The sequence below is a fragment of the Mustelus asterias genome (genome assembly GCF_964213995.1).
Source record: "Mustelus asterias chromosome 26 unlocalized genomic scaffold, sMusAst1.hap1.1 SUPER_26_unloc_29, whole genome shotgun sequence".
NCBI classification, from domain to species: Eukaryota; Metazoa; Chordata; class Chondrichthyes; order Carcharhiniformes; family Triakidae; genus Mustelus; species Mustelus asterias.
Genome location: NW_027590097.1, coordinates 640,005 through 652,913, shown reverse-complemented (window position 1 = coordinate 652,913; position 12,909 = coordinate 640,005). Strand labels below are relative to the sequence as shown.

The window sequence follows — 12,909 nt, the reverse complement described above, 5'->3', positions numbered from 1 at the left end:
CTGGGGTCAAAGCAGAGGGGACCCAGGATCCATCACGTACCATTAAATGTCACTGTTCACTCACCTGCTGGTCGCTCTATATTCTTGCTCGCAGGATAATCCCAGGAATAGTGCTCGAAGAACCTGGGAAATTGGTTGTAAGATTATTTTTGTTGGATATACTGCCGCTGCAACATGTCAATGCGGCTCTGACACATTCCAACTACCCTTCCATCCATGACAAAATGGTGACAAAAAGATGTGACAAAATGCTGTGTTCAATGCTGTAACTTTTATTTTTTTGGACTAATTCAGAAAGCAGTGGGCCAGGTGACATTGAAACTGCACAACGTAGCGGAGTTTGCACTACACAACTTACAGATAGCGTCAGTCTGATTCTCAGACGGGTTCCGCAGAGGGCGCATTGCATATGCATATCTCATTCACCTTTGCAACATTTCCCTGGTACCCTCGACCTCATCATCCTGACATCAGCCTCTTCTGCAAATCCCTCCATTCTTGCCATATCCTGGAAAGAGTGAAACAAGTAATGTTCATTGATGCCACTCGTCAGTGCCCTCGAGATACCAGGTCTGCTTCGAATAAGAATATGAAGAATTGGGTTGTGGCCGATGTTCTCAATGTCGCCAACCGAGTCTTATAGACAGCTTCACAGTTTAAAGTTCTTAAAGTGTATTCTAAGCGAAGTAAATAGATCATGATCACCGGTCTTATGTCGTCTAACTTCGGAACACAATACACTGAACTATTCAACGTTTACTCAATGAATCCAAAAGAAATCAGAGCGAAATGTTATTTTTCACACTTTCTAATTATGGCCCAGCAACGCCTGATACGCAGAAGAACTGTTTACAACGATAATGATGAAACTGATACTGTGCTTTGAAGGGAGAAGAGTGGCCTGGAAGAAAAATACACTGAGTTACATGAGCCAATTTTCCAGATAGGTGACCAAATCGTTCTGAAAGAGTTTGCTATCAAAGACCATCTTGAAGTATAAGCAAGAGGAAGTGGTGAGCTTTGTGGAGGAAATTAAACAGTTGCAAATTGTAGATTTGTCAAACTCTTAGATTGCAAGGGAGGCTAGATTGTTGGGAACAAAAATATTTCGATTGAATTTTGGGCTGGATGTGATTAAAGAATTAAGGCAAGGCCATGGAGGGAATAGCAAATATGAGCTATGATTGACAGAATATATTAAGGCGCTGGGAGTGTCGGAAAAAATATCAAACATTCGAGTGAGGATTCGTGGAAACAGTCATTAAAGTTGAAGAGCCAAGATCGGTGGATGCAGTTAAGACACTTGCAGCCATGATCGAAACGAGTGGCAGCACAGATTTCAGGGGGCATTATATTTTGTCATGAGAAAGTTCCTCACTTGTAAGTACAATCCTCGCATTCACACCGCTCTCGGCAGTGATGGGCTGCAGCAGCACCGTGAAGAAAAACAGAAAATTTAGAGGCTTCCTCATTCTGCACTGAGCTTCTCAGATTCACAATCAAGTGACTGGAACACCGATGCTCTTTATATAATCGCAGAGTATCACACAGTTAATAACCACACATACACGCACTGCGGACTGGCTCAAACATAGACAACTTATTTGGACATGTTTTAGATTTTGTTTACTAACTGAGATAAAGCGACACAGGAATCATATATATATATATATATATAAATGTGTCTCCCGTGCCTGGTTTTCATAAATCCACAATCACTGTGAAGTGATTGAAAAAGTGCTGGTTGAGAGGAATTGTTCACAGCTTTAAAGAAAAATTATTTTGCAGGTAAGAGGAAAATCGGCCCAGCGTGTGCCCGCTGGCTCTTTGCTTACTGAGCCGAATGATGTCTCTGTTCCCTTTTCAAGAGCTCATTCATTATGTTCCCTTTGATTTGTCGGTGGAATTCCCATTGACAAAGTTAATATCGTATCTCTTCCATTATCCTTGCAGGCAGCAAGTCCAGATCACACTAAATCGTTGTGTTAAAGGTAAAATTCCTCAGCTAAATAAAAATGAGTTATTTTCACCTTGATTCCACTTCATTTTCATTATTTCGTGGGGTGTGGGCGTGGCCAAAAGAGACAGCATTTTGTGCACAGCAATGGTCCTGATGTGAGAGACTTGGTTACTTCACAAGGCGTTTGCAGGTAAACCAGGTTGATGTGTGCCCATAATTGCATTTAAACACATTTAGCAAACTGGACAGGTTACCATTAAGGGTAACAGTGAACTGGGTTGTTTTTTTCACGAAACCAACATTATTGCCATGGTTCACATTACTGAGATTACCTTTGAATTGAGGGTTGTATCGAATGAATTTTAAATACACCAACTGTGATGGATTTTAAATCACATCCCAGGAGCATGAACCTAGAACCCTGGAAAGCTAATATACTGATACTCCCTAAACAACACCGTCCCCTGGTTAGCATAGTTGTAACCGAATATCCTACATTCAGAATCTGAAAACGTTGTCTGAAGAAGTGTTCAAGTGTTCTCCCCGTGGCCTTGGAACAGTATTCATCCATCTACCAACATCATTACAGAGATTCACTGCGCACTCTGCCATTGGTGTTTGTGGGAGTTCATAATAATAGCTACAATTCAACAAGATTCCAGCGTCTGTGCTCGCGGGCATGTGTTTGGGGCAGGAGGGCACTTAGCACTTACTGAAATAGATTTAGGGGATATGTATCTCCATGTCCTTTTTGTATTCCTCAATCTCTCTCTCCCAGTTTTTGTCATTGTCTGCCTCCTGTCTATCTCTCTCTCCCTCTTCTTTCCCTCTCTCTATCTATATCACCGTCTCTCCGCTTCCTGTCTAATTGTCACCATCTACAGTTTAAAGTGAATTGATAAAAGTTTTTATAGCCGAAAATGACACTCCAGGCTGGTATGTAGCTTGTGCTAGAGTCAGAATTGCTCAGAGGAGCTGCAGGACATTCTGAAGGGTGAACGACGAATGCATGTGGTTCACATCTGTACCAGCGACATAGAAGTCCTAAAAGTAGAATATAGCGGTTGGAAAGAAAGTTTAGAAGTTCGACCTCAAAGATAGTAATCTTATGATTACGACCAGCCTCGTGATATTCTGTCTGGAAGTAGCATGATATATTGCATGAATATGCAGCTAAAGGGGTAGTTTGAGGGGTAGGTTTCAGATTCCTGGGGCACTGGGACAGGCTCTGGGGAAATGCGACCAATATAAACAGGACCATTGATACTGGGCTGCACCAACACTAATGTCCGATGGAAGGATTTACTCGAGTGGTTTTGAAGGGTTTAAAATAAAATGTCAGGTGTATGGAAAAGGACGCAAGGAGTCACAGGAGGGAGAATCAACGATAAACATCAAAGACAGAAAGGGGAATAAGAAAACTGACCAGCAGAGGAAACAAGGTTCACTTACCAGATCTGTTACAATAGCGATGATCCATTCCCTGATCTTTGGCAACAATAGCAGCTCAAGTGCCTGACCTGTTACCGGACTGCTGTATCGATCCCCTAATCTTTTACACCAATGGCAAGAACTGTCACTTCTATGTTCCCAATAGTGGCAACCACAGTCTCTAATCTCTTATCGTAGTGAAATACCTGATCCTTATTCTGTTTACAAAAGTAATAGAATCAGTCCTTGTACTTTTGCCATACTGACAGGCACAGTCCCGGTTCTGGCACCAGTGTCCGACAAAATCCCTGCACTGTCGTCAAAGTGACAGAACCCGTGGCAGGTCCTTCACTGCATTTTTCGTCTATGTGCTTGTTAGGTTACTTGGTGGCAGGAACAGGCGCTGATCTGATGCAATAGAAATAGACGGAGTCCTGCAGTATTACCAAGTTGACAGGCCCACTCCCTGTTCTTATACAACATTGCTGGTCCCAGTCCCTGTTCTGCTACCATAGTGACGGAACTATTCCCTGTCCTCTTATTGTATTACAGTAAGAAGTTTAACAACACCAGGTTAGAGTCCAAAAGGTTTATTTGGTAGCATATGATGTCATCATATAGTTGTTTCAGTGATTGTTCACCATGAGTCCAAAGGAAGAAAATGTCATCGATGTATCTACTGTATCGCATCGGTTGAAGGTCCTGCGCGGTGAAGAAGTCTTGTTCGAACCTGTGCATGAAGATGTTGGCATATTGAGGTGCGAATTTGGTCCCCATGGCTGTTCCGTGTGTCTGGATGAAGAGCTGGTTGTTGAAGGTGAAGACATTGTGGTCCAGGATCAAGCGGATGAGTTGTAAAATTGCACCTGGAAACTGGTAGTTGTCGACATTGAGCACTGAGGCCGTTGCAGCAATGCCATCATCGTGGGGGATGCTGGTGTAGTGTGCCGAGACATGCATAGTGACGAGGGTGCTCCTGGTTCAACTGATCCATGTGTGCCCAGTTTCTGTAGGAAGTCCGCAGTTTCTAGATGCAATTTTACAACTCATCCGTGAGATCCTCCACAGAAGATTCTGTGAGAGCGTTTCTATCCAGACTGGAGATCAGAGAGAGAAACATAACATGAATCACAGTAAATCACAAGTCCTTTAAATAATACCGTTAATAACAATAATAATGAATAGTGTGACACATTTAAAAAGCACAATTTGCATTTCTATAGAATGAGGAAATACTCTTAACGTTGAAAATGAAATATAAGTAGAATAAATTGGAAATGCTCAGCAGGTTAGGTAAATATTTGTTTCTATGTTTCTATGTTTTTTTTGTGAAGAAAGAAACAGGGTTTAAGTTTGAGCTTTCTTTGGAACTGCAAAATGACGGTGAATTGAGGGGTTTGAAGTGACAACAGTGGGTGGCTGTGGCAGAAATGAGGAAAGGACAAAATAGAATTACAGGATTGATTTAGTGACAATAAAACGAAGATGGGACCAGACCAAATCACAAGGTCCCCATTTCCTTAGTCGGAGTGGCTCGGGAGTGACATGGGATGGTCAGTGGTTTGGGAAAGCACTTTGTGGTGAGGATAGAGATAATGGCTGTGATTTTACCAGAATCCCTGAAGTCCCAACATGGAGATTGGAAATGGGGAGTGTGTCCGTGTAGGCAGGATAGGCAGAGTTATGAAGTTGATATTGTCACAGGTGGACAAGTAACAGCTGGCAAGCAGGGGGAGCTGTACACTCAGGCAGCGTGGGCAGGGGGCAGTCCCTGTTCAGGCAATGCCGGCACCATCTCCAAAACAGCCAGCAGGACTTTCAGCTCTGGAGGGGGCAAGGATGGAGCTCTGCTAACTGAATGAAGGGCTTAAATGACAGAATGCAGATCAAACGTTGCTCCTCAATTAATATTGCCTCGCTGGAGGGTCTCCTGCCAGCTGCTCGGGCTCGAATGGGGGTCCTGTTCCCTCAAGATGGGAGGAGATTATCCCATCGACACAGCCTGTCTGGAAGGAGATTGCTGAGGAGGTGCACATGTGTGAGAAAAGTGGTTGGAGTGTCGAAAAAGGACCAATGTCCTGATGTATTCTGGCAAGGTGAATAGCCTGCTGAGTCCAATAAAGAGTATAAAATAGAGATGAGTATTAGAATTTACTCGTCATAAGTCACATTTTGGCTCTATCGGGGAGGTGGTGGCATAATGGTATGTTACTGGACTGGTGCCCCATAGTAATGCTCTGGAGTCACAGATTCAATCCCGCCAATGTTAAAGGTAAAATTTGAATTCAATAAAAAATTTGAATTATTAATCTAATGATCAGGAAACCGTTGCCGACTGTCGGTTAACACCGTTTGGTTCACTGATGCCATTCCTTACCTGGTCTGGCCCACATGTGACTCCAGATCCACAACCACGAGGTTGACTATTAAATGTCCCGTCAGGGGCAATTAGGGATGAGCAACAAATGATGGCCCAGCCAGCGATGCCCACAGCACATTAACAAACAAGAAAGCACCATGCACACTCTTGTATTTAGCTTTGCTAAACATGTTTTCCCTTTCATAAAGTCATGTTGACCCTGATTGATCGTGCAATTATTTTCTAAGTGTTCTGTTATGACATCTTTCATTTCAAAATGATTGGATTTGCCCTGCTATTGCTATCTGTCGAACCGGTTTGTACTTTCCCTTTTTCCCTGAACATCCATTTTTAAATTGCAGAGTTACATTGTCACTTTCTAATCTACAGGAACATTTCCAGAATCTATAGAAGTTTGGACGATGACCATCAATGCATGTAGTATCTCTACAAACACCTCTTTCAACTCTCTGGAATGAAGATACTCAGGCATTAAGTCCCATTAATTTCCCAAGTGCAATTTTTTCCACTAATATAAACAACTGCCCTTTCCTCATTCACACCAGTCCATTGAAGCTCCATTATTTCTGGGACTTTTAAAACATTTTCCACGGTGAATGCAGACACAAAAGGGCTGAACTTTACAATAAAAAATCCAAGTCCAGGACGGGCATGAAAATGGGAGCGGATCAGATCCGTTTTCTGTGTGAGTTCAAATCTGCCATCATATGCACTCAGTGCATGAATAAACAGTAATGGTTTCTCACCTGGAGATGGAGGTGGACAGGGCTTATGTCATCTGAACGTTTACTCTCATATTCTATTTTTCTTCCTTGAAATCTTTCTTGGTCGCAGTAATATAGATAGCAAATTAAAATAAACCTTGCAGTTTATATTGACGACGGAAAAGATTTACTCGGATGCTAACAGGACTTGATGGTTTGAGTTATAAGGAGAGGCTGTATAGACTGGGACTTTTTTCTCTGGAGCGTAGGAGGCTGAGGAGTGGTCTTATAGAGATCTATAAAATAATGAGGGACACAGATCAGCGAGATAGTCAATATATTTTCCCAAACGTAAGGGAGTCTAAAACTAGAGGGCATAGGTGAAAGGGGAGAGATACAAAAGTGTCCAGAGGGGCAATTTTTTCACATATAGGGTGGTGAGTGTCTTGAACAAGCTGTCAGAAGTGGTAGTAGACGCGGGTAGAAAGTTGTCTTTAAAAAAACGTTTAGATAGTTACATGGATAAGTTGAGTACAGAGGGATATGGGCCAAATGCGGGGAATTGGGATGAACTTAGGGGTTTAAAAAAAGGGCGGCATGGACACGTTGGGTCGAAGGGCCTGTTTCCATGCTGTAAACCTTTATGACTCTATAATAGCCATGCATCTGTAATGTACTGATTTCAATTGAAGCAGCACAAATGAAGAGTGCTGAATAAGAGCTTCCCAGTGAAGAGGAACATAGAATTTCTACAAAGCAGAGGAATCCATTTGGCTCATTCTGTCTTCTCTAAATGAGAAACTTGCTAATTTCTATATTCCCACTTTCACCCCATGACTATCCGCTTACTTCAGAAAACAGTTTAGACCCATTAGAATGCTTCAATTGAACCTGCATTCAGGAGAATTTCAGCACTGTAGTTTACATTCCACCTACTGTTGTGTGAAATAGTTATAATTATCTCATAATTGTTTCTAGCAACTATTTTAAATGGATTCCTCCCCCATCCCCTTCTCCCACCCCGCTTCTCCCCACCCCCCGCCTCCCTGCTACCCTCCCCCCCTGCCTCCTCCCCTCCCCCCCCCGCTCCCCCTGCCCCCCTCCCCCTGCCCTCCCTCCCTGAAATGTTCCGCTACTTTATCCAACCGAAATTCCTTACCAAAAATGCAGCACATCATCGAGCTGACATCTGACTTACAAACATTCAACCCAAACTCTTCACTCTTCTAAACATTGCCACCATTAATGACATTAGATCTTTGATTTTTTAACAACACTTGGAAGCTTTCCTTCATAGGCTCTGCTCTTAACCCCCTTTTGATATGTACCCTTTATTTTACACACTCTCCCATGTTATTCCTAACAAAATGAATTGAAATTCACATATCACCTGTCCACTCATTCCTACAAAGTGTCTCCGACCTCTGAAGTAGCAAATATTATCCTATCATAAAACACAAAAACTAAATCGCGCAGGTGACTATTCGCCCCCTCTAGTCAATACCGACCCTCTGACAGTGCATCTTACCAGGCTCTATCTCTCTCCCCACGATTTTGACAAATGGGCAAATGGTTTCCTGGAACGGTCGAGTGTAGGACGGAGACAGAATCCAACCTAATACGTGTGGCTGAGGCCATCCTGAAAGAAAAGCATGTGGACCAGGTGGGGGCCTTGAACTCACAGTTGGTTCCGGAGCTAACGATGACAAGTGGGCCGAGAACCGAGGAGAGCCCTCGCAGACCGGCAAGCCTTGCCTCTCCATCCCCCGTTGTTAGGGTCACGGAGTCTGAAGTGCACACTGCAGATGAAGCCGCGGATACTCCTCTGCCGCCGGAGGAAGATGGCAATGAGAATGCTGGCGCTCGCGCTGTACGAGATAAGCACCTGTACATACATTTGTGCCATGTTGGATACCGATTTGGAGTAACCGGACCCAGCGTTGAAACGACGCAAGAAACACATGAGGCGCATGAACCGCCAAGATTCCTCGGATTTGGGGGGGGGGGGGGTGGAGAGGTGTAATGAATTCAACAAGGTACATGAGGTTGTACTCTCGAAGCATGAACTCCCTGATTGAGGTAATGAATGCCTGTCCAACCAGGAAGCCACCCCTGCGTAGAAAGATGGGAGTGTCAGGACTTCTGACAGTCTGGAGTCTTACTGTGTTCCAGAAAGACGCGAGGAGTGGAATAGAGTTTGTAAATAAAGGCAATCTAGTAAAGGGACACCGGCCTCTGAGGAGTTATTTCGGTAAGAAGTTTAACAACACCAGGTTAAAGTCCAACAGGTTTGTTTGGTAGCAAAAGCTCCGTGTGGCTTTTGCTACCAAATAAACCTGTTGGACTTTAACCTGGTGTTGTTAAACTTCTTACTGTGTTTACCCCAGTCCAACGCCGGCATCTCCACATCATGAGTTATTTCGGAACATACTTCATGTACTATGTCTGGCGATAAAATGGTGAATGCAACAGCGGAGTTTCCTGCTGCAAAATTCGATCCCTGTCAATATTGATCAATATTTACACTTCAGCAGCCGGTTCCCGAAAGCAGACCTGGGAGTTACTGAACGTGTCTGAGGCTCACAAAGAGCAGCGGCTGCAGTAGCTATGAGCCGCCAGCAGATGGTGGTATCACTTTAATCACAAGAGACGGCAGAGAGTCCTGAGTAAATTGAATCCTGTTGTTCACTGCACTCAAAGCATGCTGGGGTCGAGGGCTCCGGCACTCGACCTTGATCGTTAATCACCAAAACATTACATACAATTTTCACTGCCTTTCTGACATAGAACCAGGGCATTCGGTGAAATTACTCTGCTGGTGTGTCTGTTCTGCAGATGTCCCAGTCCACCTTAATAGAAAAACAAAATACTGCGGAGGCTGGAAAACAGAAAATACCACCTTAGTTCATTAAAGCTTGGCAGCATATCCTGTTCATCTCTCCCTCATGCATTGATTTATTGAACCTCACCATTTTCTTTGTTAGGAAATGGCTCCTGAATTTGTTGGGGGGGTTTATTGTGATTGTTTTTGTTTTCATTCACACTTGCAGTCTCCTCCATGAGTGAAAACATCTTCTCTGCTCCAATTAAAAACTTACATCATTTTAAAAGTCCTTCTCAGCTCACTCCTTAATTTTTTTTATTTTCTATCGAGAAGAAGCATCAAACTGCCCGCTCGCTCCTGCTATTATTAGATAACACAAAAATGCTGAAACATTTGGACACAGTGAGACCTCAACCCCTGGACGAAACGTATTTAACAAATAAATAATTGATCAGTTGTCTGCATTCCTGAAATGAACATTTATTGCCATCTCCTGGTTGCCCTCTGAGAAAGTAATAAGATTAAGAATACATTCTCTGGACTAGAGTCAGAACATTAATTATAGTCCAGAGTTCTGGGCTCAGTCTCTGACCAAACAGAGAGATCCCCGGGTGTGGATTAACTCAACACCGGTTAGCAACAAAAATACTTCGTATCTCTCACCTGCAATGTATAAAAGCATTTTTTCAAGTAAAACGTTTTATATCTGAGCACGTGGGAAGTTTACCCACAGCTACCTATCTACAGATAATGGATCTCCACTCTGGGACCCAGGTACAATTTGTCAGACCAGCTCACTGACAATGTAAGATTTCATTCTCTGATGATAACCTTTCACAGGGGAGGTATCAACTGGGCCAGAGCATTGTGACTAGTGCATGAAAATTGCTGGGTCTCGAACCTGAGGACGATGGATCCTTCAAGTCAGCAGCTCAGTGGAGTCTTCAGCAAGGAAACAGTTTCTCCCCCGATCTCAGCTCAGGACTCGGTGAAAGCTGCTCCCACAATCTCAAATAGGATAAAGTGAGAGTTATTCTCACAGTGGTAGAGCTGTCTGAGTTTCACCTCCTAAACTATGTCTAGAAGTGAATAATCTTTTTTGACTGAATTGTCTGATAACACCCAGTTCCCACTGAGTCTGAGTTAACTTCAACCCTGAATTCAAATCCCCACAAGCTCCAGTGTGAATGAATTGGGACTTCCTGGTCAAATCTGGAGAGAACAAGTCCGTTAGCAAATCATCCGCTGGTAATGTTTATTTAGCTCAATAAAATAATTATCATAATTTTAGCAAGGAGCATACACATAACCAATAAAAATAGTTGTAGTCAGGGTCACTCAGAAATATTAATCAGATACAATTAATAGACACGTAGGTAGCACAATGAATCAGAGAGGGTGTCAGCTAGAATTCGTGATAAGGAATAAGTGGGTGCCAGTGGCTGCATTTCTGGTGTACGTGAAAACCTATAAAAATAATTTATTTTCTTCCTAACACCTGTTCCTTCCACTATATAATGTATCAATTTCTGATCACTCTTTCGTGATGAATTTGACATTTCTGAGTTGTGATTTTTTTTAGATTAAACCGTAGAGTCTTATCCCTCTGTCCTTTGATCAGTCAGCCTGTGCTCCCAGGTGATATCTGACAGCGGTTCATCTTTCTTGTGTGAGCTTGTTGTTCTAATCCGCTCATTCATGATTACAAATTGCTTCCTATTCTTGATGTCTTAAGTCTGATTAATATTTTCAAGTATTGAGGAGGTTTGTCCCCTTCTCAGGCCGGAAAAGACTTCGCAGCAAATCATTGCTGTGGATCGAGTTTATTGACAGCAAGTAAGGGTAAGTTGATTCAGTTTTTAGTTTCACAGCTTTCTTACTGAGTGAAATTAGAAAAACATTGAGACTTTCAGTCTAATTCCCCAGTTGCACAATCTACTGGAACCTCCCCAACAGGACACACTCTCTGGGTCAGGCGTTCTTTGGGCGCTTGTCCCTTTTGGAGAGTGGGATCCATCCCAGCTGAACAGACCCTGTCTCCATCCTGAACTCGCGCCATGTTCACTTCCCAGCAGGGTGACTGGGCGCTGATACTGAGCACGAACCCTGGATGTATTACGCAAAAACATAGGAATACTGGGTATAATTGTCAGTGTCACACAGACTGTTTTTTTTCTGTCTGTATATTTGCCCAGTGCCCAATTGGGGAGCTTACAACCCCAGATATCCAGCACGAGCAGGGCTGTGGAGCTGGGCGGATGAGTCTTATGACTCTTTCACTGAGTCTCTGTTTATCAATTGTTCCAAGAATCAGAGCAGCAATGTTTACAGAACAGGCCCTTCGGCCCACGATGTTGTGCCGAGCTTTATCTGAAACCAAGATCAAGCTATCCCACTCCCTATAATCCTGGTGTGCTCTATGTGCCTATCCAATAACCGCTTAAATGTTCCTAAAGTGTCTGACTCCACTATCACTGCAGGCAGTCCATTCCACACCCCAGTTTGTCAACTGAAATATTCAGAGAATGCCAGCAGCAATGTTTAAAAATTGAAATGCTCACTGAATAAGAGCAGCAATGCTTAAAAATTGAGACGTTCTGAGAATGAGAGCAGCGACGTTTATAAATTGAACTGTTCCCAGAATGAGAGCAGCAATCATTATGCATTGAAATGTTCAGGGAGCAAAAGTAGGAATGTTAATAAGTTCCACCCTCAGTCCTGGTCTGAATCCCTGCAGCGACTTCAGCTCATCTCTTCCATTTAAGCTGAATTGATTCCATTCCAGCCTGAAACAGATTCAAGATAAAACATGAAATAAACGGATTGAACAAGTGTAAATAAAAGGAGAATGGAGTTGATGGGATAAATCTTCAGAAGCTGATATGGGGACCTTGTTGACATCTTGACACACAGATCGATTTGGGCATTGTCCCAGCGGTTCAAGTTTCTAATGGGGAATTTCTCGGCTGCTCAGCACGCTGTGTGAATGTCTGAGATACATTCGGGTATGTGTGACTGATGATTTCTTTTCAGTGGGCGCTGACCCTGAATGCAAAACGCGCTCCTGCCCACTGTGGTTTCGAGAGCACAATTTCACACTGGCTGGTCCAAAAACAGAATGAGGATTGCTAGAGTGGGCACGAAAATGGGATAAAAGTGAGGGTGTGGGGCTGCCGCTGCTACTGTGCTGCTCTGGGTTGGGGGTATGGGGAGGGTGGGTGGCAGCCGCTGCACAGCTGTCTGAGGGAGCAGCAGAAGTGTGAAATATTAATAGCTATGCAGTAACCATGCAGTCAGAGTCCAGGCAAAACATTCAAATACAAACTTCAGTCCCCAGGCACATTTTTTAAAAATTGCATTTCAGCCTAGACACTTCATTCCCCCTCCTCCACCCCATCAAGGTTGAACCAAGAAAGTAAAGGTTGCCTGGCCCCTCGGTTGAACGTCAACTGTATCGAAAGTAGATGGGCCTTGACAAATTGCATTCAATTGGCCTTTTTTGGGCTGAATTGCCGTCTTTATTGACAACAAGTGTGATTCTTGTTCCTATTTAACGAACAAAGCTTTGTGCTACTGTGCGATGATGGTGAAATCCACACCGCACATCTTT

The 12,909-nt window shown here is 43.4% G+C and overlaps 1 protein-coding gene across 6 annotated transcripts in view; it reads right to left on the bottom strand.

Moving 5' to 3' along the window:
• Positions 1–10,531: 10,531 nt before the first annotated feature.
• Positions 10,532–12,909, bottom strand: part of LOC144482138 (NACHT, LRR and PYD domains-containing protein 3-like) — a 106,361-nt gene continuing 103,983 nt past the window's right edge. For 3 of the 6 annotated variants that reach the window (XM_078201360.1, XM_078201361.1, XM_078201362.1), the window contains one exon: positions 10,532–12,085. In XM_078201360.1, the coding sequence (XP_078057486.1) occupies positions 11,974–12,085 (112 nt within the window). In that variant the 3' untranslated portion in view covers positions 10,532–11,973. The remainder of the gene's footprint in view (positions 12,086–12,909) is intronic. The other 3 variants (XR_013495871.1, XM_078201363.1, XM_078201364.1) reach the window with 1 other exon arrangement.